General features: G+C 35.7%; 1 protein-coding gene across 2 annotated transcripts in view; it reads left to right on the top strand.

The window, feature by feature from the left end:
• Pkn2 (protein kinase N2) overlaps window positions 1–27,231 on the top strand; it is a 98,561-nt gene that overhangs the window by 17,223 nt on the left and 54,107 nt on the right. For both annotated transcript variants that reach the window (XM_075981174.1, XM_075981175.1), the window contains exon 2: window positions 15,472–15,772. In XM_075981174.1, coding sequence (XP_075837289.1) covers window positions 15,472–15,772 — 301 coding nt within the window. The remainder of the gene's footprint in view (window positions 1–15,471; window positions 15,773–27,231) is intronic.

Consider the following 27,231-nt stretch of genomic DNA (forward strand, 5'->3'; position numbering starts at 1 on the left):
GAAACTGGTTGTGGGTATTAGCAGGTTCTTTATAGGTTTTTGTTCAGCTCCACCTACAATGGAATGTGTCACATTAGAAACTTTATTCTGTTTAATGATACAATATACTATAGCTCATGTGAGACTTTTGAGTACTGCTTGTGGAAAAGATGATGAGTTAGTATGATTTTTTTTCTCTTTCTTGTTACTTTTAAGTATACTAATTTACTGTAACCATTCTTCCATTCATTTAATGAACATCTACTCTATTCAAAGTATTATTTTGTGGTCTGATCATATAATAATTAGCAACATATTTACTAATAGTATATTTTCTTTTCTCATGAAGATTACACATGGCAGAGATAGTTTTTAAGTAATTAAATAACTAGGCAAGGATAGTGGGACTTGAAGGGAACCAGGAATCACCCTCTTGAGAGCTGCTAAAGATAGAATAGCAAATAGGGATAAAAAGGAAGCATGCAGTCCAAGTTGCTGTTAAGGAAAAAACATTGATTTATTGTTTCAAAAGCCTATATGTTTTTTTTTTAACAAAATGAGAATCAATATTGGGAACATATATACTATTCTAAAAATGTCACTGAGAGTAAAAATGATATAGATTTATGAAAACACTTAAGTGTCAACACATGTTGAGACTTAAATTTATAATTTATTAGACTGTTTTTTTTTCATGAACTAAAAAAAAAATAACTTTGTTCGTCAATTGACCAGTGACAAATTTTAGAAAATATTTTCTCAGCACAATACACCTTTGACTATAATAGTGTATCAAGAATTTTCCTAAGAGAATGAAAAGTGGTTAATGTAGCTATCTGCCAATCCATTGGCTATGATGAGTGAAGGAAAGACATGGAAGTTTTCTGTGGGACAGTGGTTTTACCCTGTGAAGATTTGTTTTTTTTTGTACTTGTTTAATAAAATGCTGATTGGCCAGTAGCCAGGCAGGAAGTATAGGCGGAGCAATGAGAACAGAAGATTTCTGGCAAGAGCAAAGAGTCAGTGTGCAGTCGTCACCCAGAGAGAGAAGAAGCCAGACACAGAGCAAGCAAGTTGTGACTGCATCGCTGGAAAAGGTAGCAAGCCACATGTCTAACACAGACAAGAATTATAGGCTAATATAAATTATAAGAGTTAATAAGAAGCCCGGGTTTCTATACCAACCAATTTATAATTAATATAGACCTCTGTGTGATTTCTTTGGGACTTAACGACTATGGGAACCGGGCAGGACAGAAATCTCAGTCAACAGAAGTTGAAGACTTTGGCATCTGTAACAGAAATAGGGTGATTTGGAAAGACTAATAAAGTATTTATTTTGAGTCATACTGAGTTTAAAATCCATAAAACAGCATATGTAGTGAGGTGGTATGTAAGCTGCTAGAAGTGAGAAACTGATTCTAGGAATTAGGGTGTGGGATGTACTCTAGGAAGTCATTGGGTAGTATTGAATCATGCTGTTAGCCCGAGTGGATGAATGTTAAATAACTAGAAACAGTTTGCCTAAGATGACTTCATGAAAGGAGGCTTTCTAGAAGTGGGCTGAGATTCTGCAACGATAGGAAGGAAAATTTTTCTAGGGCTCTCTCTCCATCCTCCACTTTGTTACTGTTTTTTTGTTTGTTTATTTTAGAGACAAAGTCTCTCTGTGTAGCCTTGGTCTGACTGTAGACTAGGCTGACCTTGAACTCTCAGAGGTCCCTCTGTCTTTACCTCCCAACTAAAAAAGGCATGTGCCACTAGGCCCAGCCGTGCACTGTGTTTTATACTAACTGTATCAAGGAGGAAATTTTTATAATATCACCTTGAATCTAGGGCATTCATTCTTTTCACTTCATCTTGTTCAAATTCTTAATTTGAAATTGATGTAGCTGAACTTAGCACAGTTTTAGAAAAGAAACAATTGAAACATTTGAAAAAAAATCCTAGAATAAATCAGTGACAGAGCTATAACTAGAATTTAGGTTTTCTTATGCAGAATTCTCCTTAGTTACTGTTCTTTTGCTGTGAAGAGACAAAATAACCAACGCAACTTTTTGTAAAGGAAATCATTTAATTGGGAACTTGCTTACAATTTCAGAGGCTTAGTGTGCTATCATCATAGTGAGGATATGGAGACATTTATTGCACTGGAACAGTAGCTGAGAGCTACATCCTGATCTGCAGAGAGGGATTGGGCCTGGCATGGGTTTTTGAAACCTCAAAGGCTACCCCCACGGACACAACAGGGTCACACTGACTAATCCTTCTAATCCTATCAAAGAGATCTACTTCATGGTGACTAAACATTCTATATATGATGTTGTGGGGCTATTCTTCTTCAAACCACCACACTCCTCCTTAAAATAAAAAAAAAAAACAACAACACAAAAACAGTGCTGTGGGATAATGCTCTTGTACCCTGTAAAGATTTGTCACTTGTTTTGGTTTAATAAAACACTGATTGGGCAGTAGCCTGGCAGTAAGTACAGGCTAGGACAATTCTGGTAAGAGGAAAGGCTTAGTCTGCAGTTGCCACCAAGACAGAGGAAGCAAGGTGGGAATGTGGTGTAGGAGTTCCTTCTGTGTGTGTTGCTTTCATTGGTTAATGAATAAAGAAACTGCCTTGGCCTAGTTGATAGGGTGGAACTTAGGTAGGCAGAAAAAACAGAACTGAATGCTGGGAGGGAGAAGGGCAGAGTGAGAGAAGCCATGGGTCCACTGCCTGAGACAGACACTGGTTAGAATATTTCCCAGTAAGCCATTGACATGTGGTGATATACAGATTAATAGAAATGGGTTAAATCAAGATGTGAGAGTTAGCCAATAAGAGGCTAGAGATATGGGCCAAGTAGTGATTTAATTAATACAATTTCTGTGTGGTTATTTCTGGGCTAAGCAAGCCTGGGGACTGGGACGAACAAGCGGGCCCTCCTCCTTGCAACAGGAATGCCTCACTGATGAAAGCTACTAAGCCACGTGGCTAACAGACAAGAATTATGGGTTAATTTAAGTTATAAGAGCTAGTTAATAATAAGCCTGAGCTAATAGGCCAAACAGTTGATAATTAATATAAGCCTCTGTATGTTTTGTTGGGACTAAATGACTGTAGGGCTGGGCAGAACAGAAACACCATATACAAAACAACTTAGATTTTCTGTATATGAATGTTCTGCATGCATGTATGCATACTCACAGTGTGTGTGCCTGATGCTGCAGAGAATGACAGGAATTGGCTCTCCAGAAACTGGAGTTACAGATGGTTATAAGCCACAGTGTGAGTGCTGGGAACCAAACCCTGAGTCCTCTGCAAGAGCAACAGGTTTTCTTAACTACTCTCTAGCCAGTTTTCTTTATTACTCTGTAAGCCAGCTTTCTAGCCCCCTCCGACTCTCCAGAATATAGTTTCCATTATGATTATGTAACTACTAATAGTGTTGTCCAAAATAAAGTAAACCATAGTCTAAGTTATTCAAAATGTAGTAGTATATGATTTTTACTGCTATACATTATTTCTCACTGGAGTAAGAATTTACAAATAAGCAAAGGGAGAAGATTGAAATGATCCATACTTTCATAGAAATGAAATGATTCATGTAGTTGTAGATTGTAGCTGTGTAGATTGTGTCTTTTCACCTTTCTATGTCTAATGTCCAGGAATAGCATCCATTAATAAATATCTAGCCAATATTTCTATGAATTTTTATAAAAGTGTGACGTATGTATCTTTTATTTGGGGGTGGGATTATATAGTCTATGTTCTCATAAAGATGGTGTGTGGAAAGAATTTAAGAATACTAATATTACATTGTTTATTATTTTTCTATTATAGTATTATTAATATTTCCTTCCTTAAATTAGATGGTGATGTTTCCACTGAGGGTCCACAAAGAGTAATTGGATGTAATTAAAGAAACTCCGGAGAGCCTGGATTAACCACGACTTTATTCTCTTAGGTCTTTTTCTGCATACAAACATCCTGTGCTTGTGGAAGAACATTAGGTGTTTTTTCTGCTGGTCTGAGCTGGGCTCGCTGATGCAGCCGCAGTCAGCTGGTGACAATTTGGAATGTCCACTATAGACTCAGTGTCTGCCATCTCAGTAATAGTAGCTGGAGCAACTGGAATAATTTATTCTTTTGTAAGTGGACTCTGTGTGGTACCTCTTATTCCAGGGCTCCCTGCTCTTGCTAGCAGAAGAGCCTTTATATAGCATTTGAAATTGCAAGAGTTTAAACAGAAGCTTTAAGTCCACTTAAGGCCAACCTTGAAAATGTCCTGAACACCACATTGTTGTTACTTCTACTACATACTGTTGGTAAGAGTAAGTCAAAGGACTACCCCAGAGACAGAATGAAAGAAGTGAGGAGTAACTCAATGCTGTTTGTGCCAGCAATACTATTCCCTTCATAATGGGCTTTTCTTGCCAAATCCTGCCCTGAATTTCCATTTACTCATAGTAAAAATTAAAAACTTAAGTTAGTAATGAGGCCTTATATATTTTATTAATCCAAGTCAGCATTTATGATGCTGAAGAAAAGGAACTATTGTAAACTATTTGTGTGGCGGGATGTAAATTAGTATAGTTGCTATGCTAGTCAATATGAATACTGAAAACAGAATTACCAAACCAGGTGGTGGTGGCTCAAGCCTTTAATCCCAGCACTTAGGAGGCAGAGGCAGGCAGATCTCTGTGAATTCCAGGACAGCCAAAGCTACACAGAGAAACCCTGCCCTGAAGAAAGGAAGGAAGGAAGATAAAAAGAAAATAGAATAACTATATGATCTAGGTATGTCTCTGCATACATATAACTGAAGGACTCCAGACTGACATATAGCAGAGAACTTAGACATCATATTTATTGCAGCATGCATAACAGTTTGTGGAGTCAACCTAGATGTTTGTCCGTAGATAAATTAGTAAAGAAAATGCATATACACTGTGGGGTTCTGGTGAAGCTGCAAAGAATGAATTGTCATTTGCAAGAAAATGGATAGAAATGGAGATTATCATGTTATATGAAATAAGGCACACTCAGATTAATATTGTATTTTCTCTCATATTAGAATCTGTAGGGGCTGGAGAGATGGCTCAGTGGTTAAGAGCATTGCCTGCTCTTCCAAAGGTCCTGAGTTCAATTCCCAGCAACCACATGGTGGCTCACAACCATCTGTAAAGAGGTCTGGCACCCTCTTCTGGCCTTCAGGCATACAGACAGAATATTGTATACATAATAAATAAATAAATATTTGCCGGGCGGTGGTGGCGCACGCCTTTAATCCCAGCACTCGGGAGGCAGAGGCAGGCAGATCTCTGTGAGTTCGAGACCAGCCTGGTCTACAAGTCTACAAGAGCTAGTTCCAGGACAGGCTCCAAAACCACAGAGAAACCCTGTCTCGATTAAAAAAAAAAAAAAAAAAAAGATTAGAATCTGTATAAAAGAGGGACTGTTTGGAAGAGGAAGGGGACCAGCAAGAGTAGGGAAAGGGGTGTCAGAATTTATAGGGGGTATAGATGAACAAAGTGTATGATAAATGTATGAAAATGTCAAGATGAACCCTATTGTGTGCAATGATTATATGCTGATAATTGTTTTAAAGGCCAAGGGTAGGCAGTGTAGGAGTTGTGTACCAGGCAAATAAGGATATCTAGGAATCAGCCTTTTTTTCTCTTCTGTCATTCATGGTGAATTGACTTTTGTCTTATGTGTACTTCATTGTCACAGATGGTTGCTACATTTTCAGGCCTTGGATCTGTATTCCAGCAAAAGAAAATAAGCTATGAATGCCACCCCAAAGAAGGAGCTAGTTCTCTTTAACAGGAGTTGTCTGTATGTCTATTTGTAAGTACAAGAAAGGCTGATGAAGTGAGAATTTTATCTGTACACTTGGATGCATCTAACCAAAAGTATTGTCTTAGTGAAGATAATGGGAGGGTTAGTATTATGTAGGAACCCAGTACCCAGCATTGACAGCCTCAGGGCTGTGTGCCAGGAATGGTACTGTTGCTATGAAAACATTTCTTATTTTGGTTGTGAGGCTAGCCTTTAATGGCAGAGCCATCTCTCTAGCCCACTACATTTCTAAATTCTGAGCATAACCTCTATAAGACATAGAAATAGTATATTATGGTTATTATGGTAGTGGTGATGATAAAAAAAATGAAGAAATTGAAGCTTTAGCGTGATTGGAATATTAGAATTTATAAATGACCATTCTGATTTTGAATGCATCTCTCTTTATGTTACATTCTAACTTGGCCTTCTGCTAAATACCCATGTAGCCTACATTTGTGTAAATTGAGCCATATATTTTTTTCCACTGTACTCCTTTCCTCTACCCTCTCCCAAGGTCTCCATGCTCCCAATTTACTCAGGAGATCTTGTCTTTTTCTACTTCCCATGTAAATTACATCCTCTTTGTTGTCTAGGTTCTTTGGGATTGAATTGTAGGCTGGTTTTTCTTTGCTTTGTCTAAAAGCCACTTATGAGTAAGTACATTTGTCCTTCTGGGTCTGGGTTTCCTCACTCAATATGATGTTTTCTAGATCTATCCATTTGCAACAAATTAAGATGCCATTTTTCCCTCCAGCTTTGTAGTACTCCATTGTGTAAATTTACCACATTTTTCTTATTCATCTTCGGTTGAGAGGCATTTAAGTTGTTTCTAGGTTTTGGCTATGACAAACAATACTGCTATGAACATAGTTGAACACGTGTCCTTGTGGTACAATTGAGCATCCTTTGGGTATATACCCAAAACTGGTATTGCTGGGTCTTGAGGAAGGTTGTTTCCTAATTTTCTGAGAAATTGCTATACTGATATCCAAAGGGATTCTACCAAGTTGCACTCCCACCAGCAATGCAGGAGTGTTCCCTTTGCCCCACATCCTCTCCAGCATAAGTTGTCATCAGTATTTTTGATCTTGGCCATTCTTATAGGTGTAAGATAGGATCTCAGAGTTGTTTTGATTTGCATTTCTCTGATGGCTAAGGATGTTGAACATTTCCTTAAGTGTCTTTCAGCCATTTTAGATTTGTCTGTTGAGAGTTCTCTGTTTAGGCCTGCATTTTATTTTTTTGTTGGATTATTTGTTCTTTTGATGATCAATTTCTTAAGTCCTTTGTATATTTTGGAGATCAGTTCTCTTTTTGATGTGGGGTTGGTGAAGATCTTTTCCCATTCCATGGTCTGCCATTTTGTCTTGTTGACCATGCCCTTTGCCTCACAGAAGCTTTTCAGTTTCAGGAGGTCCCATTTATTAATTGTTTCTCTTAGTGTCTGTGCTACTGGAGTTATATTGTGCCAATGTGTTCAAGTGTACTTCCCACTTTCTCTTCTATGAGATTCAGTGTAGTTTGTTTTATCTTGAGGTATTTGATCCATTTGGACTTGAATTTTGTGCATGGCGATAGATATGAATCACCTGAATTATTAGTGGCTCAAAGAAGAAATAAAGGAAGAAAGTAAAGACTTCCTAAAATTCATTGAAAATGTCCACACAACATACCCAAATTTAGGGGACACAATGAAAACAGTGTTAAGAGGAAAGTTCATAGTTCCAAATGCCTGCAAAAAGAAGCTAGGAAAATCCCACACTAGTGCATTAACAGAACACCTGACAACTCCAGAACAAAAAGAAACAAACAAACTCACTTACGGGGACTAGACAAAATCAAATTGAGAGCTGAAATCAACAAAATAGAAACAAAGAAAAGAATATGAAATATCAATGAGACAAAGTGTTGGTTGAGAAAATCAACAAAACAGACAAACTTTTACCCAAACTAACCAAAAGGCAGAGAGAGAATAACAAATTAACAAAATCAGAAATGAAAAGGGGGAACATAACAACAGACACGGAGGAAATCCAGAGAATCATCAGGTTATATTTCAAAAACCTGTACTTCACAAAATTGGAAAACTTAAAGGAAATGAACAATTTTATGAATAAATATCACCTACCAGAATTAAATCAAGACAAGACAAACAAATAAATGTATAACTGCTAAAGAAATAGAAATAGTCATCAGAAGTCTCCCAACTAAAAAAAAAAAGCCCATACAAGATGGTTTCAGCTGAGAATTCTGCAAGATTTTTAAAGAACTAATACCAATACTTCTCAAATTCTTCAACACAATAGAAACATAAGGAACATTGCCAAACTCTTTTTATGAGGCTCCAATTACTCTGATACCCAAGCCACACAAAGACATTACTAAAAAAGAGAAGTACAGACCAATCTCATTCATGAGCATTGATGCAAAAATACTCAATAAAATACTGACAAACCAAATCCAAGAACACATCAGAACCATCATCCACCATGATCAAGTCGGCTTCATCCCAGAGATGCAGGGGTGGCTCAGCATATGAAAACCTGTCAATGTAATCCACCATATAAACAAACTGAAAAAAAAAAAACCAAACATATGATCTGAAAAAGCCTTTGACAAAGTAAAACATTCTTTCATGATAAAGGTCTTGAAGAGAGCAAGAATACAAGGATTATATCTAAACATAATAAAGGCAATATAGAGCATGCCAACAGCCAACATCAAACTAAATGGAAAGAAACTCAAAGTGATCCCACTGAAATCAGGAGCAAGACAAGGTTGTCCACTCTTCATATATATTCAATATAGTACTTGAGGTTCTAGCTAGAGCAATAACACAACAAAAGGATCAAGGGATACAAATCGGAAAAGAAGTCAAACTCTCACTATTTGCTGATGATATAGTTTACATAAGTAACCACAAAAATTCTACCAAGGAACTTCTACAACTCAATAACACCTTTAGTAATGTAGGAGGATACAAGATTAACTCAAGGAAATCAGTAACTCTCCTTTACACAGATGATAAATGGGCTGAGAAAAAAGTCACTTTTTATATTTTCACTACTGTGTATTGTTTCAAATAAGTAGTTAAAAACTAAAACAAACAGAAAACCAAAGCTTTATTTTGTATATAAACAAACCGGGAAGAAGGAAAGTGATGGTATGCCATGTATGTGTTGGAACACTCCTACTAGGGATTGCATTGAACTGCTGTTGGATTCCTAGATTAGGCCTCTGAAGTATAAAGGATGGATTAGGGTGAAACAAGAGAGGAAAGACCTGTGTTTGCCAATGCCCCTGACTTGAGAAAGTTGCAATGCAAGTCATTTAGGTCAAGGCTTAGTTCAAATATAGGAAATGAGTATTCTGAAGGGTCCTCATTAAAGAAGGTATAGCAAAAAAAGAGCACCAGACCAGGAGTCAGAAGGCCACTGTGCTGAACCAGCCAGGTTACTGACTTTGTGATCTTAGATTATTTGCTTGACTGCTTTCAACCTGATTGCCTCAAACTACAGTCAAGGGGGTTAGACCAAATGATTTTTTTATTCCTTATAGTCAACAACATGTGAATTGTGACACCCAAGGTTTTTATGGGTATTCTAACATTTTTTGGCATCTGTCAAGTCAGACTTTTGTATTTCTGAAATGCAGTAGAAGTAACAGCCTTTTCACTTCTCTGGGGACCTTGCCAGTGAGGCATAAACATCTTTTTTTCCTGTCTCCTCTAAAATGAAGTACTTGGTCATAAGTGGCAGGCTTTGTTTTTCAAATCTGGTCCTATTCTTATTTCAATGTTTTCTTAACTATATTGTGAACTTATTGAAGTACAGTAGATTGAAAATGCCAATTTATGTTTTAAACTAAAACCAGAATTTTATTGTTTCATAAGTATGCGTTTTGTAAACATAGCTTTACAAATAATACATTTCTTCATTTGAAATGCCTGACTGTCAATGATTTGATCTACTTAAAGAAGAATTTGTAGTTCCATTTCTTACAATAGAAATGTTGAATTAAAAAGCTTTAATAGCAAATACATGGTGTTAGATACCATTATAAATTTTTTAATTCGACAGAATTGAAATAAAGTGAATGCTGCTTTTGGTTTCTTCTAAAAGCTGTCCTTATTATAGGCAAAATAAAAGAATAGAAAAAAATCTTATTTCCAAAGGCTAGAGAAAAATATGTAAAATTTGGAAGAACAGAGTAAAATCCCTGTTAATATTTTGTCCTAGGGATAGCTATGACTATTTTAATATCTTTTTCCATTTTTATGTTAAGCATAACATTTGGAAAAATTGTGTATACTTAGCAGATATAACTGTTGTGAGTGGGTTAATTGAAGCCGTAAGAGAAATTTGATTTTATTCTGTAAATTTTTTGTTATGACACTTAAGTAGCATCCTGATTATTTTTGTTTTCTTCTATTTTATTTTTGCAATTATAATTACTAGATCAAAAGACATAATTGTAAGTTTCTATTTATATTAACTATCTGTTAAGGCCATTAGTCTTAGAACTATATATAGTCAGGAGTATGACTTTTATAAATATTTATCAAATGGACAAAGAATGATATAAATTAGTCTTACAAGTATATATAGTCAGCAGTATGACTTTTATAAATGTTTATCAAATGGACAAAGAATGGTATAGTCTTTTTTGTCAAAGCAGCAATTTTCTTTAATGAAAATATTTCAGATGAATTTTTATTTCTTAATTGGGAATTTATTTTCCTCAGTTATGTGTCTGATGTACTAATTATCTCTAGTCTCTTACTTAATCTATTTATTTAAAATTCTAAATTTATTTGTTTCCTCTGAAAATTCTTAGAATTTTTGTTTTGTCTGTTATTAATTTGGTTGTTTTTATTGTTCTGCCAATTGAAACCTCCTTATTTAATCATTTCAGTTGTAAAGATGATTCTTAGAACATTAATTTTACAAATGGGTTTACATGTTTAAAATTTGAATGTTGCTTTAAAGATAAGAGATGACAGAAAATTTATTATGTATTAAATATTAATAGATGCGATTGATAACTTGTTAAAACAGTTGAAGACGTTTTGGTCAGTCATTTGGTTAATGTTGGACTTAGATTAGTAGTTTTTAAAAAACACTAGAGCCTTTGCAAAGCAAAATAAAATTAGAATGTATGTAAACCGCAGATTTCAGATTATTTTGATCAGAATGTGGAGTGGCTAAGCATGCAGTTAGTTTCAGTGATAAAAGATAGGGGAAATGTGGGTTTTCTTCATGTATATTCAGTGGTTGTGGATAGTCTGTCCAGTTGATAGTTTAGCATTATGTCTAGAAATAGCTCATGGACTAATTTTCCTCTCTTGTTCTTATACTTTCTGATCATATTAATAAATATAATAGTGACTTTTTAGCTAGAAGTTCAATCCAACTTTATTTTTGTTGTTGTTTTACAGTGTGGTGGTGGGGATCAAATTGAGGACCTGGGCCATGCTTGACCACTCTGTCAGTTTGTTTTTCCAGATACACTCTCACCATGTAGTTTAAACAGTTCTTGAACTGCTTGCTGATAGGCCAGTTAGTCTCAGCTTTCCTGTTTGCCTCCCAAGTGCTGTGGTAACAGGTGCATGTCTCCACACTACACTTTCTGTAGAAAGATGTTCTGAACTAGTAGATAAAAGCATGAAGCTAGTAATTAAGGTAGGTATAGATGTCATTTCTCCCTCAACAGAAAATACTAAGGCAGAAGTTGCCACTAAGGATCTCCCACTGGTTATGAACTATTTTTTTGTAGTTAATTTAGTTTATTTAAGTTAAGAGTATTATTTCATTGCCTAGTAATAGTTCCTGGTGTTATAGACATTTTGTTTCTGGGGATAGAAGCATTACAATTTAGGGGATTAAATGCGTTATTTCAGTTATTGTAAATATAAGAAAATTATGGTTGTTTTAAGTAAACCTTCAGTTTATTCTTACTAAAATTTAAAATTTTTAATTTTTTAAAATGTTTTAAAAGGATAGTGGTGGCTCATGCTGGAGGCAGAAGGAGGAGGATCTTGATGAAGCTAGGCTGGCCTACAAAAGAGTTCCAGGCCAACCATAGCTATGCTGTATGAGGCTACTCGTTCATTCCCGGCTGCTCAGACTCAATCTGTATTAATTAAATCACTGTTTGCCCTATTAGCTCTAGTTTCTTACTGGCTAGCTCTTACATCTAGAATTAACTCATTTCTATTATTTTATGTTTTACCACAAGGTTCTGGCTGACAATTTGCATCTTACTCTGGAGGTTGCATGGCTTCCTCTGACTATGCCTTCTTTCTCCCAGCATTCAATGTAGTTTTCCCTGCCTAGCTCTACTCTACCCTATCACAAGCAGATTCTTTATTCATTAACCAATTAAAACAACACATATACAAAAGGACTTCCCACACCATATCTACATACTGAGACTGACTATGCCTAAGGAAAGGCTGAGGTAGGGGGTGGAGAATATTCTAACCTTTTTGGGATCTGGATCTGGTATCTAGAACAGTTGTTTATCCTAACTTAATGGCTATATTTTGTACACCCCTTGTTCCTGTCCTAAAGGTAATTGATTCATGTCACAGAAAAAGGTGGGAGTAATAATATGGTTACTAAAAAGTCAGATTTGTGGAAAAGAAGAGGGAGCCAATCTGTTATCAGTCAAAGTTTGTATCTGATTTCTCAATGGTGGAATCCTAGTTTGCTTCTGAGCTTCAACAAGTATTCTTTTTATCAGAAAGAGGAAAGCATGAGTTTTTAAATTCGTGTGTGTGTGTGTGTGTGTGAATGTTTTAAACATATCTTTTTCTTTTTATAATCCTGCCGTCGAACGCTCTTAGTCTTTGGAGTGATCACATAACAAGAGAAGTAACTATTTAAACAAGGTCCATGGTACCAGCACACAGGAGAGTCATTTAACTCCTAAGGGAGAACATTGGCAGGAAATTCTTTCCAGGAAGGTTATCATGAACTTTGAAACAAAAAGTTACCCAGGCCAAGAAGGAACTTGGAACAAGTAATTGGAGACAGAGAGGTGGTATATCCCAAAGGTATAACATGCATGGCGATAGAGCCAAGAAACATGGTTTCTCAAAGTAATTTCCCACAACTTGATATTGTTGGACTTTGGAGAACAATTTGAAAAGAACGAAGAGTGGAAGTAAGGAAGGGATGTCAAAGAATTCACATCAAATATGTGAGCTATTTTTGCCTTTTTATTTTAACAGCCATTAAAAGCTGTTATGTAAATGTTATACTTTCATTTCAATTTGTATTGTCACTGTATACCATGGCTAAATTGTTAAAAAAAATATTAAGGTAGTTGGATCTTACTATTTACTTAACAGAACTGTTGGGTATTTTTTTGGTCTGCAAAGAATAAGGAAAGAAGTTACTAAAGTGAAGGATATCATGAACCAAGAAATTTTAAGGACTAGTGACTTACTGCATAATATTAGTCCAAGAACTTATTCATTTCTGTGATATTTTCTGGTGAACTTAAAAGAATTGAAATTCCTAGTAGAGTTGGATTAATTTAAAGTCTTTTCTCATCTAAGCATTTTTTGCTTCAGGCTATTTTCCAAAAGGCTATACAGTGGGAATTTTTTATTCTTTGGCATTCATCATATGACTGGTGTTCCCAGTACCTAACCTAAAGTGACTTGGAAACTAAAATGATGAGACTCACTGAATTATAAATGTTGAAGGAACTGGGGATGTAGCTTAGTGGTAGGGTGCTTGGCTAACATGTGAAACTTGAGTTTTATCACCAGCACTATGTGAATGAATGTATTTGTGAATGAATGCTGAAAATTTTCAGCAGTATTTTATCTCTGGAAGAATAACACACTTTGATAAAATTAAATTTAAAGTCAATAGGCACATTTCAGGAATTAGTTTAGATAAGATGCATAGAGTACAGTATAGAGATTATATAGACATGTATTAACATTTTTTTGATAGTGTGTTTTGTTTTGTCATAATGTCAAGGAGATCTTAGCCTTAAGAATGTTAGAAACCAGTTAATAGAATTCAGCTCCATATATATATGAGGCTACCCTTTGCTCACCTTTCCCCCTACTTTGCATGACATATTTTTATTAGAGATTAAGAATTAGATGTAAAAGGGGCCGGATGGTGGTGGTGCACACCTTTAACCTCAGTACTCAGGAGGCAAGGCAGGCGGATCTCTATGAGTTCGAGGCCAGCCTAGCTAGTTCCAAGACAGAGAAGCTCTGTCTTGAATTAGATGTAAAAGGTAATATACCAAAAATTTAAATAGTACTTACTCATATATACACATATACATACGTGCGTGTGTGTGTGATGGGAACTGAAAGGCAGTCTTTTATTTCATTAGGTCTGTATTTCCAGAAGTAGGTAAACATGCTGCACAGAGAAATGTCTTACTCTTTTCCATCCTATCAATAAACTCAGCTCTTCTCAAAGGGAACTGATATATGATTGCCTCTCAGAACTTAAGAATGCTCAAGCAATCCTATTAGACTAATATCCACTATTATTAGTCTAATTGGACAAGTAAAAGTAGCTAAAACATAACTTTGGCTCTTTTAAATGTATGTTGGATTTACTTAGCTGATATTAAGAAAATTAATTATACAGCCACCAACCATCTTAGTATTTAAAGACATAATTTAGAGATATTTTCTATTAATAATTTTCTGTTTTTGTATTCCCAACTAAACTTATTAGATGAGATAGCCTTGAAAAATATATATGCAATTCTGAATACTATGTTTATAAGTCTATGTATTGTGATGTGATAAAAAGTGACCAGAAAAGTATTTACTTTGTTTTGCTAGTTTACTTTTCTGTTTTTTTTAAATAGAAGGTAACATTATTCTCCTTTAGATTTTTTTTTTTTTTTTTTGGTTTTTCGAGACAGGGTTTCTTTGTGGCTTTGGAGCCTGTCCTGGAACTAGCTCTGTAGACCAGGCTGGTCTCGAACTCACAGAGATCCGCCTGCCTCTGCCTCCCGAGTGCTGGGATTAAAGGCGTGCGCCACCATCGCCCGGCTAGAATTTTATTAAGTTATTAGTGAGGCAAAATTATACTTGAAATTTCTCTTAGAATGTCTTGAATTACCAAATAGCTCTGAAAGGCCGCTAATACTGTGTTCCAGATTTTATAGATAATTGAATTGAGTTTTTAAAGATGAAATAACTTACCCAGAGTTTATAATGTGAGAGTGACAGTTTAACCATCTTTACACAACTCTGTGATGCCTTTGTGTTATAGATGTGTTATGATCCATGTACCTAACTAGATTATTTGAGATATAACCTTGCTGTATAACCCAGACTGGCCCTTAACCTTGCCGTCCTTCTGCCACAGCTTCCTTTTGGGGTTAAAGGTATGAACCACCATGCCTAGCTCATTTCAATGTAAGTGTGTTTATCAAATAACATTACTTAGTAAGTGGACAGAATATTTGAACTTTTATTCAATGTGGTTTTAATACAGGAAAATAAGTACACTGTTGCCTATTAAGGAGAAACCTAAATGTAATTCAGTTAATAAGTAGTCTTTTCATGATACAAACACTTATCCTTGATGCTACATGTGCTTTTCTAGATTCCAATGTTGGATGTCTGCTTACTTACTTACTTACTTACTTATTTATTATAGGGAGATTCCCGGAGTCTTTCATTTTCTGAGAACGTGAGTGCTGTTCAAAAATTAGACTTTTCAGATACAATGGTGCAACAGAAATTGGATGACATCAAAGATCGAATCAAGAGAGAAATAAGGAAAGAACTGAAAATCAAAGAAGGAGCTGAAAATCTGAGGAAAGTCACAACAGATAAAAAAAATTTGGCTTATGTAGACAACATTTTGAAAAAGTCAAATAAAAAATTAGAAGAATTACATCACAAGCTACAAGAATTGAATGCACACATTGTTGTATCGGATCCAGAAGATGCTGCAGGTATTGTACTTCTTTGATTTTTATGTGACATATTAGTAGGATATATGTTCTTCCAGAGAATTCTAAATTTTATGATAGTAGTTTTTAGCTGTTCTAAAGTACAAAGACTTTTTCTTTGTGGTTAATGCCTTGTTTATATTACTGTTCATAAGGTTACTGAGTTGAAACATTTACTGAAAGATAAGTAGCTCTTGTATTTTCTTATCCCTAGTCAGTAGGACAGGGCGTGGCATTATTTTCTAGTATTGTCAATTTAGTATTGTCTAGTATGGAGTCAGCCAAATGCTTTTAACCTTAAGATCTGAAGCAAAAGTGTACCAGATGACTTTTAAAAGTGAAGAATTTCTGAGCCTTTGTGCTGAAGCCTGAAGACTTGAGACCTTTTAATACCCAGTAACCACATGGTGGGAAGACAAATATTCTTATGACCTCCACTTGCCCCCTCCCAAAAAAGTAATTGTGAAATAATATGCATTCCGTAAAAGTAGATACTTCAGATTTTTTCAGCCATTAATCCAATTTATCACCCTGGTGTTTGGGTGCAGAAAAGCTGAATTAAGTACCTACATTATCATGCTCATTGTTTAATTTGAAAAAATAAAAATAAAAACAAAGCAAGAACTGAAACTTGCCTTTTACTTCTCTGTAATTATAGAAAATAAGAGGGAACTAACTGTAACTCATGGTTCGAACCTAAGACCATTATTTTTAAAGAATCAGCAGTTAGAAATTTTTTCAGTAGTGCAAAAGGTGAAAATAGGAAAATTACCTCTCCTTCAGACCTCTTCCTAAAGGCAGCTTTGCTTTTTTTATTGTATAACTTTTCAAGAAAGATGTCTATGTTTATACCATTATCCACTTCCGTATGTATATTCTTTCTATAGCTTTATACAAAACATTTAAGACACTTGTGGTATAACAGTTTTGTTATTGCAAATATGATCTTTTAAGTGACATAAATTAAGCTGTGTGATCCTTTCATTTGCAATAAGTGAACAGGTAAAGGAAAAGTCATTTATAAAGAGTAAAACCCTAGTAGCAGAGATTTTAGATTACTGTGTGATTAGCTAGTAAGAGTTAATAGGTGTAAAACTAACATTCTAAAAAATTTCTAAAAATAACAGTATTTAGTACTCCTCCTCTACTTCATTACCTTAAACATCTGAGACTTAGGACTTTTATTTGCAGAAGGCTCTGTATATAGATGTCAACCCTGTACTAGAACTTAATCTTTAAAATGACATAAATAATAGGAAACCAGTTTTTCCGTTTTAGAACTGAAACAATCCCAAAGGTATGAATTAATTTGCTCAGAATAGCACTTTCTGAGTTATACACTTTCTACTCCTCGGCTAGTAGTCTCTTACCCACAAATTCCGTAATTATATTATAAATGGAAACATGTATTGTGAAAATTCCGTTTTTAGTAGTAGTATTTTATAAACTAAGATAGTCTGTTGTGTTTGGTTTTCTGCCAAGTTCTACATGTCTTGCCTATTGCGTCTTTGGAAGTCTAAAATAAGAAACTGCTAGAGCTTTAAACTCTATTTAGAGAAAGCATTTTTTTCTTTAGAATACTGAGAACTGCCTTGTGATTCATGAAAATTTGAATGTTTTAGCAACACAAAATATAGCTACCCTTTTGTTTTCTCTAGTCCCTGTTTAAAAATGAGCCGGGCAGTGGTGGCACATGCCTTTAATCCCAGCACTCAGGAGGCAGAGGCAGGCGGATCTCTGTGAGTTCGAGGCCAGCCTGGTCTACAAGAGCTAGTTCCAGGACAAGCTCCAAAGCTGCAGAGAAACCCTGTCTCGAAAAACCAAAAAAAAAAAAGAGCATTAATGGAATAAAATTACATATAAATATATGTGAATGGTTTGCATATATGTTTAAGTATATGATTTGATGGGTTTTAACAAATGTACATAATGTATCTATGGAAATATCATTAGATCTACTTAGAATGTTCCATTACTTCTCGGGTAGTTTCCACTCTCAGAACTGATTCCTGAAAGCCACTAGTATTCTGTCCATCACTGAACATTAAATACTTTAGAATATTGACCATCTCTTTAAAGATTTTTTTTTTTAATGACCTCTTTAAGCACTACTGTCAAATTCTTGGGCTCCCTCAAAAGCTAAGTTGGATAACATGTGAAACAGTCCTGGCCAATTTATTTTTATCCTCTCTGTGCTGTTTTGCTCATTCGTTATTGTGATGTAATTTATTTCCACCCACGTTTATCCCTCACTGTGTGACCCTTGATGTTTTCTAGGCTTGTTATAGAATATGGGACATGGGAGCATATAACTGTGAATATTACAGATGTTTCAAATGCAGCAAATCAAAATTATGCTTCACTTTTGTAATTATTATCAAAGTATAATTTGCCATTTCACTTTAAACATTAAATGAGGTAGAGAATAAGCTTAAAAAAAGTTTCAAGATAAAACCAAAACTGTTGAATATTTACTTTGTAGATAATTGGAAGCTAAATGTATATAATACCACAATGTGTTCTGATTAACACATCAATATGTTGGAGTAAAACTTAGTAATTTTGTTAAATTATGCATTTAATTATTTAGTGTGTGTGTGTAGTACAGGCACATATACACATGCCATGGCACATATATGGAGGCAAGAGGAGACAACTTTGTTTTACCTCACTTCATACAGGATCTTATATTGTTTACTGCTGTGAACACCAGGCTAACTGGCTGGTAAGCTTCTGAGGTTTCTCCTGTCTGTGCCTGCTATATCCCTGTGGGAGTACTGAGATTGCAGATGTGTGCATTTCCATGTCTGACTTTTATGTGATTCTGGGGATCTGAACTCTAGTTGTCAGATTTGCACACTGATTCATCTCTCTAATAACTTTCAAATCATTGGTTGCACATGTGCCATAGCACACATATTGGGGCCAGAGGAGAGAGCTATGTGTGCCAACTTTTGCCTTTTACCTAGCTTCATATAGGGTCTCAAATTGTATACTGCTGTGTACAGTAAAGAATTTTACCTATTTTCAAAATAAGGATTTTTATTAGGTGTACTTCTTAATTATAAAATTCTGAAATGTTGTTTATCATAAAGGCCTGGTTAGCTTCTTTCATGATAACAACTCAACAAATTAGATGTATTTAGAATGTTCAACACACATACATGCACATATCCATATAACAATATATGAGATATAGCCTCATAGTTCAATTGTAATGCTAAATAGTTGAAAGCTTTTTCTCCAAGATCAGAAGCAAGACAGGATAACCACTCTTACCAGTTCTAAATAGTAAAGTTCCAGAAATGTTAGCCAAAGCAATGAAGGAAGAAAAGAAATAAAATGCATCTAGACAATAACAAAGAGAGGAATTATCTGTTTGCTGACAGGACTATTTTGATAGAGAGACTTCTATTTAATTCCCTAAAATTCCACTCCAAAACTTTTAGAACTGATAATGAAATTTAATAAGTTGTGTAATACAAAATAAACATACAAAACTAGTAGTATTTTATACATCAGTAGTAAAATATCTGAAAAAGAAATTAAGAAAATAGTCTTACTTATAATAGCATAACATTTCACATATTTAGTACCTCATTTAATCAAGAAGATGAACAAACTGTTTAATTCAAATTGTAAAACATTGCGTATAAAAATTTAAATGTCTTAAATCAGTGGGAAAGTGTCCTGTGTTCATCCATAGAATAATTAGTATTGTAAACAAATCTGGTAGTGCAGGCCTGTAAACCCTTCTAATTTGGAAGGTAGGAGGGTTGCAACTTCAAGGTCTCCCTGGGCAACAAAGTGAATTTAAGTCCAGTCCAGAGAAGCTAGTTAGGCAATGTCTTAAAATACAAACTAAATACAGATAAATATAATGTGTTAAAAATACAAAGGATTGTGGATATAGCACAGTGGTAAAGCCTTTATCTCATATGTTTGAGTCATTGGGAGATGTAAAATAGATTTAATGCAGTCTCTGACAAAAAAAAACTCAGTATTTTTTTATTAGCAGCGTGTGGGGTGTGCATGTTCATGTATATGTATTTGTTTATGAGCCACATGTGTGGAGATCAGAAGAACTTTCAGGAATTGGTTCTCTCCATCCTAGGCTACAGGACTCAGACTTACGTCATTGTCCTGGATGGTAAACGCTTTGACCCCTTGTGGCATTTTGCCAGCCTCCAATATCATTCTTCACAGAGATATTAATAGACAGTATCCATAAAGCTTGTATGGGATCACAGAAGATTGAATGATCAGAGCCATTTAGGAAAAAGGAAAAACTAGAAGTATCAGATTACTGGTTTTCAAAGTGTATTTTTAAACTGTACTAATTAAAACAGCATGATATTGGCACAAAACAGACATATCAACTAATGAAGTTATCTGGCCCAGAGATAAGCCTACACATTTGTGGTCAGTTTTGGCAAAGTGCTTGGAATATGCATTAGAGAAGGCCGCTTCAATAAATAGTGTTTAGGAAGCTGGATAGCCACATGTAGAAAAATAAAATGGGCCTTTAACTCAGCTTTACAACAGAATAAATTAAAAATGGATTAAATGCTTAAGTGTAAGATTTGAAACTATAAGCTACTAGAAGCAAACTACAAAAAAATTCCATGTCATTAACCTGAGTAAGGCCTTCTTGAAAATAGATAAATAAATAAATGGGATTACAACAAATTTAAAAGACTTTCATGACAAAGGAAGTAATAGATTGAAGAGGCAATACAGGTTGCAGAAAATATATGCAAATCATATATTACAGTATTTTTTTGAGGAACTCAGACTACCAATAAAGAAAACATTACCTTAGTTTTTTGTTTTGTTTTATTTTTTTTAAAGAAGACTAAAAGCTTGACTAGAACTGTAGGTGTAGTTCACTGAGAGTGTGAGGCTCTGGTTTCTACCCACACCACAAAAATAAGGGGAGGGGGGATAAAACCCCCCCGACAAAACAGAAACTCTAATTGTAGGTACTTCTCAGAGGACATGTCTGTTCAATACCTAATTGTTGGAGAAATATAGCTGAAAACCAGAGAGAGACATTTCTTCCCTCCATTGAGATGGGTTAATTATTTAGAAGTTGAAGGATCCATACTGGCAAGGATGGAGAGAAGGAAATTCTTGTGTATTCTTGGTGCTATTGCAAGTTAGTAAATCTAGTATGGGAAACAGAATGGAGTTTTGTCATAAGTAAAAGAAAAAATACGTCAGTAGTAAGAGTGTGTGCAAGGCCCCCATTCAGTCTCTAGTGCTACAAACACAAAAGAATTGCCATATAGTTCAGTAGTGTGTCTTCCTTCTGGGTTTTTGATCAAAGGAGTCAAAATTATCACATCAAAGAGATGGTGACCACACCCCCGTGTTTCTTGCATTATTTTCCACCATATCTAAGCTGTGGGCACAGTTGATGTGTCATCAGTAAACAAATGGATTAAAAGTAAAATTTCAGTCTGTGAATATAGCTCTTTGACAGTACTCTTAACAAGCACAAGGCTCCATGTTCAAGACCTAGTACCACTGCACCCTCGCATGCTTTTATATACATGGGGAATACCATTAAGCTCTTATATAGCTGGAAACAGTTACTGAAACATGTGTGAACCTAGTGGGCATTATCACAAGTAGAGTAAGCTATATAAAGTGACAAGTATTGTATATCAGTTCATTTGCCTAACCTAAAAACATTCAACTCAGAGATAGAGCACAAAGAGCTGGTTAATTAGCATGATTTGGGTATTTCTGGTATAGAAATGAAGCATCATACTGTATACAATGGTTATTCATCAGTTAAAAGTAAAATAAAACTTTAAAAAGAATAATTTCATGGAATGTTCTTTGTTAGCTCACATAGAAATTAATCAGTTTTTAAGTGTAAACTGAAATGTTGGTTGTAGTACTTAGCACCTTGTGGACGTGTAGATAGATAGACGCTTAAGGAAATAGATAAGTAGTGCTTTCGTATAGTACTTTTATTAATATAGATTTGCCCTGGTTTGTTTTAACTGTCTTTTCTCTTAACTGTTTTAAATGAAGTAAATAGCTTTGTCTCCTAAGCAGACACTCAGGCTGTACAAGTACACCTTGATGAATTTTGAGCATAGAGTTAGTTAGCTATAAATGAAGAGCAAAGGTTATATATGATTGAGTAGTCACATAGCTAGATCATTACATTGCTTTATGGTTGGTTACCACTTGGATGACCTTCAGACTTTGTTTTTATTATTTATTAAAAAGAAAAAGAAGCTAGACAGTATGTTCTTCACTGGGGTATTTGTGAACAAGATGTTTGTAATAGCATATGTGTCAAGCATAAGGCACCTAAGCTCAGCTGACCAGAATGTAAAACCTCTGTGGATGTAAGTAAAATCTTAAAAGAAGTTTTCTAGCGCAGGGAAGGAAAGTGAATCAGTGGGGACTAGAGAGATGTCTAGGAGCACTTGATGCTCTTGCAGAGGGCCTGAGTTCAGTTCTTAGCACCCACATAGCAGTTCACAGCCACTTGTAACTCCATTTCTAGGTGATCCAGTTCCACTTCCAGCCGACACAAGCACTGTGTGCATGTGATGGACTTACATACATGCAAGCAAAACACATATGCACATGAAATAAAAATAAATGTTTTTTAAAGATCAGGGAAGCATTTGATCTAAAGATATTCCCATGTTCTAAACCGCTAATATTTCTTCAAAGTACTCAGTTGTGGTTTTGTTAAAATATTAAAAATGCCAGAAGCCAGACAGCAAGATGGCTTAGAGGAGTAAAGATTTCTTGCCTTACCTGGTTACCTGAATTCTATCTCCAGGACTTCCGTGGTGGAAGGCAAGAACTGACTTCTACAATTAGTCCTCTAGCATCTCCACCTCCATTATGATACATTTGCATGTGTACACAGGCATGTGCGTTACAAATGCTGCTTTAAAAGGAAAAGCACCAGAAGCAGCATATCAAACATATTATAAATTTGTGGTGGGGATGGGTGATAACAAATCAGTATGTTCTGGCCTTCTGAAGTTCCATCCCTAGAGATCTTTTAACCATGCTCCATTTTCTGATAACTCAAAAGCTGTATCTCTAGTCAGGATATGTTCTCTGAGCTGTACTGATAGTCTTATATCATGTGACTCAAAGCCCCAACCCCCTATGTTATAATTACTTTTTCTAGAAATGTTATTCCCTATCATGAAACTGTTCAGGGACCTACAATGAAACACCTTGTTAACATAAACTCCAGCATGGTCTGACACACCATGAGTACCAGATTTCTATACTGGAGACAGTTCAAAAAGTTTAGGACAGTGGTCCTAATGTTGTAACCCTTTAATACAGTTCGTGTTGTGATGACCCCCCCAACCGTAAAATTATTTTCATTGTTATTTTATAACTGTAAGTTTGCTACTGTTTTGAATTGTAAATATCTGTTTTCTGATGGTCTTAGGCAATCCCCAGAAAAGGGTCATTTGGAGAACCCCAAGGGAACATAACCCACTTCTGAATTTTTGCCCACATTTTCTATGGTAATGACATTAGTGGCCATAATTAAAACTTGGCTTTTAGGATGGATATTATTTTTCTGGCCACCTTCACTTCCCCATTCAGATCACCAAGGCCTGATTCTGTCCTTTTCAGATCTGTATTTTCTTCTTCAGCCAGTTTTTCTTCATTCCAATTTAAACATTGCTGCCAGCATTATTTTTAACAAAGTATGCAGTGGGGAGTTGGTTTGGATAGGTTGCTTGCTTCCTTGTGTTTTTTGTTGTTCTTTTGTGAGGCAGGATCTTGTAGCTTAGGCTGGCTTTAACCTTGGTCATAATTAACAGTGACCTTGGACTCCTTAGTGCTGGGATTATAAGTGCAAAACTCACTCAAGCTTTCTAATACTGTTTTGATCCTGTTGTTTCCTTATTTATGTTTTCAGGTGGTGCTCCATTCTCTATAAAAAAATATAGCACAGATTTGTAACATGTTAGAGATTCCCTTTATGACGAGGCAGCTACATATTACTTTGGGGCTAGAGAGATGGCTCAGTGGTTAAGGGCACACTCCCTTCTCTTCCAAATGTCCTAAGTTTAATTCCTAGCAACCACATAGTGGCTCACAACCATCTGTAATGAGATCTGGTGTCCTCTTGAGGAAGAGACCTGCTTAGTCATCCTCATCAACTTAGACTATGAAACCCAATAAACAGAAACTTGTTTCTGTTGCAACAAATTCAATAGAACCGCCATATACGGTCTGCCCATGCATGCTTCAGCAGTGCCAGAGCATAAATTTCACTTTTCGTTTCTACATATTACTTCAGTTTCTGCCATTAATCACAACTCCCAATTTTTCCCCTTGCGGTTATGTTTGCTTTGTCTCTTTTCTCTCCCTATTCTTGCACACACATGTTTGTGTGTAGGGGTAAGGTAATTTTCCTTTGCAGGTGGTTAGTTAGAGACTGCTGGGATTAAAGGCATGTGTCACCACCATGGTCATATTACATCCCTTTATATCATTTGTGTACACATGAAGGAGGGTGCATGTGTGGAGGTCAGAGGACAACTTTCAGGAGTCAGGGTCCTCGGCCTTGAACATACAGCTCCCTTCCATTGAACCATCTCACCAACCCAAATTTCCTTTATTATATGCATGAACATTAGTGAAGGCTTTTTGTTACCACGGTTTTGAAATACTAGCAAGTACACTGGAAATGATTTATTTTCTAAAGCTGCCAGTTACCAGTAACCAAGGACAAAAATAAGAAACAAGCAAACAGGAAGCATGCAGAGTTTGCATCCCCTCACTCCCATTTTCAGTAAGGTCTTACTCTAGCCCATACTGACCTCAGCATCACAGTGATCCTACTGCCTCAGCTGCCTGAGTGCTGGAAGTCAGGCATGACAGATCACATACCTAGCTATAATTTCTCTAATTTCTAAATGAAAAGATGAGAGAGAGAGAGAGAGAGAGAGAGAGAGAGAGAGAGAGAACACAGCAGCAGCATCTCATTTAAAAAACACATACCAAAAATTGGTGCTTGCATTTGTGACCTTAGAATTACTTATGTAAAGATTAAGTGAAGAGTACTGTCCACTGCTTAGATGAGCCTTGATTTAATTTATTTTACCTTTAGTGTGCTTTAAGCTCCTTATAATAGCTGCAGTACAGCTATGTTAAGTATGTAGTCATAACCACACTGATTATTAACAGCCACAAGGTTAGCCATGCGATACAGACTCTACAGTTCTTTTCCTTTGCTCCTGTGGTTCTTCAGACCGAAGTCAGTGTATACTACTTTGTTAACTTTACATACAGTAAGGAGTTCAATGTCAGAGTCAACCTGCAGTAATATACAAGAATTCAGTATACACCGTCTCTACCAAAACATATCAAATTTTGTATATATGGCCAGGCAGTGGTGGTGTATGTCTTTAATCCCAGTACTCGGGAGACAGGCAGGCAGATCTCTATGAGTTCAAGACCAGCATGGTCTGCAAGAGCTAGTGCCAGGACAATCTCCAATGCTACAGAGAAACCCTGTCCGGAAAAACCAAAAGGAAAAAAGAAAAAAATTGTATATATGTTTCTAGAGACAGAGAACTTTGTTACATCTTCAGGCAAGCCATATTGTTGTTAAACAACCCGAACTACAAGAAATTCATCTTACGATATAACTTGTGTCCCCACCACCTTTTACCCACTGATTCTCTGACCCATGTAGAAACATCAAGAGGACAGTTTTCATTTCATTTACAGGCAAATGTTTAGACAGGAATCATTTCTCCCCTCATCCCAGGCTAAACACCATCCACAGTTTTACAAACAACACATTCCTGTTCTTTCCTCGGCAGAGGGCTTTGTACTCTCCATACACTTTAGTTCTTCTAATTTAAATATGCTTTTATGGTAATTGTGTCCCAGATTCTGTGTGATTTGAGTATTTTATACAACCTTTATATCATTTATACAAAAAGGGAAAAGGAAAAAATGTTTTCAGAACTATATTATGGATTGTATTATAATCTCAGCAGAGATTTTTTTTCTACAGTTACTGTGGGGATATTTATTATATATTTACTATGCACCATACCCTTTTCTCAAGTCTTTATACATAACCCATTTAATCTTCACAATAATCTTATGAGGTACATGGTGTTTTCATCCTAGAAGAACATGTGTCACAGCCATTCAGTAACTTTCCTGTGTTACAAGGTTTGAGTTGGATCCCAGTGTCTAATTTAAATGCAAGTGCTTTTCTTTTTTCCCCCTTTGAGGCCAGGTTTCTCTGTGTAACCCTGACTGTCCTGGAACTTTCTCCATAGATCATCCTGTCCTCAAACTTAGAGATCCACCTGCCTCTGCCTCCAGAATGCTGGGATTAAAGGTGTGCTCCCTACACCCAGCTAGATCTAAGCGCTTTTATCCCCTGTACTGCATATGGTCAATAGTTCCTGTGTGCTAATTTGAAAGCATAGGTACATTTATGTCACTTTTCTATAAGAATGTGTTGTATTTAAAATGAATTTGGCTAATTCACTTAAAATAGAACTATTTCTTTTTTTTTTTTTTTTTTTTTTTTTTGGTTTTTCGAGACAGGGTTTCTCTGTGGCTTTGGAGCCTGTCCTGGAACTAGCTCTTGTAGACCAGGCTGGTCTCGAACTCACAGAGATCCGCCTGCCTCTGCCTCCCGAGTGCTGGGATTAAAGGCGTGCGCCACCACCGCCCGACAATAGAACTATTTCTTAAAGTGAATTCTAGCTATGGCTTTGTTTGAGTCTTGAAGCAGGTAATATCTGTCTCAAAGGGTTACTTAAGGATTAGTAGTATACATACTCATGTGATTCATGGTTATACTGTTGTTTTCATAAATATGCATACATATACAGAGTGTGTTGTAGTTGCTTATAGACCTTTAAATGCATAAAAGAATACATGCTAAACACGACATAGCACAGCAATCAATAGGGTAGAGGTCAAAATAGAATTGATTAAATTCAAATCTGTTTTTTCCACTTTAATAGCTATATGGCATGGAACATGTTTCTTAACTAATTTTGTACCCTAGTTTTCTTAATGGAATATGAATGTGATAGTTTAGGGCTTCTTATGAAGATTGATACTTGTTTATTCATTTATATTTGCTACACTTATTATTTGAGTGTGTTTTGGGTGTGTGTATGGATTTTGGCATGCATATCACAGTATACATGTGGAAGTCAAAGGGCAACTTGGAGTTGGTTCTATCTTCAATCGTGTAACTCTAAGGGATCAAACTCGTGTCATCAGCCATGATAGTCATTGCTCGTACCTGTTGAACAATCTTGTTTCTGTATATGCTCATATTTTAAAAACATTTTGATTAGTAATTGTATTTAGTAAGTTGTACACAAATGTTTTGTTTTTTATTTTTTTCTGAGGCAGGATCTTGCTCTGTAGTACAAGCAGGCCTTGAAGTCAAGGTATTCCTGTTC

Source organism: Microtus pennsylvanicus, chromosome 7 (genome assembly GCF_037038515.1).
Source record: "Microtus pennsylvanicus isolate mMicPen1 chromosome 7, mMicPen1.hap1, whole genome shotgun sequence".
In the NCBI taxonomy this organism is placed as follows: Eukaryota; Metazoa; Chordata; class Mammalia; order Rodentia; family Cricetidae; genus Microtus; species Microtus pennsylvanicus.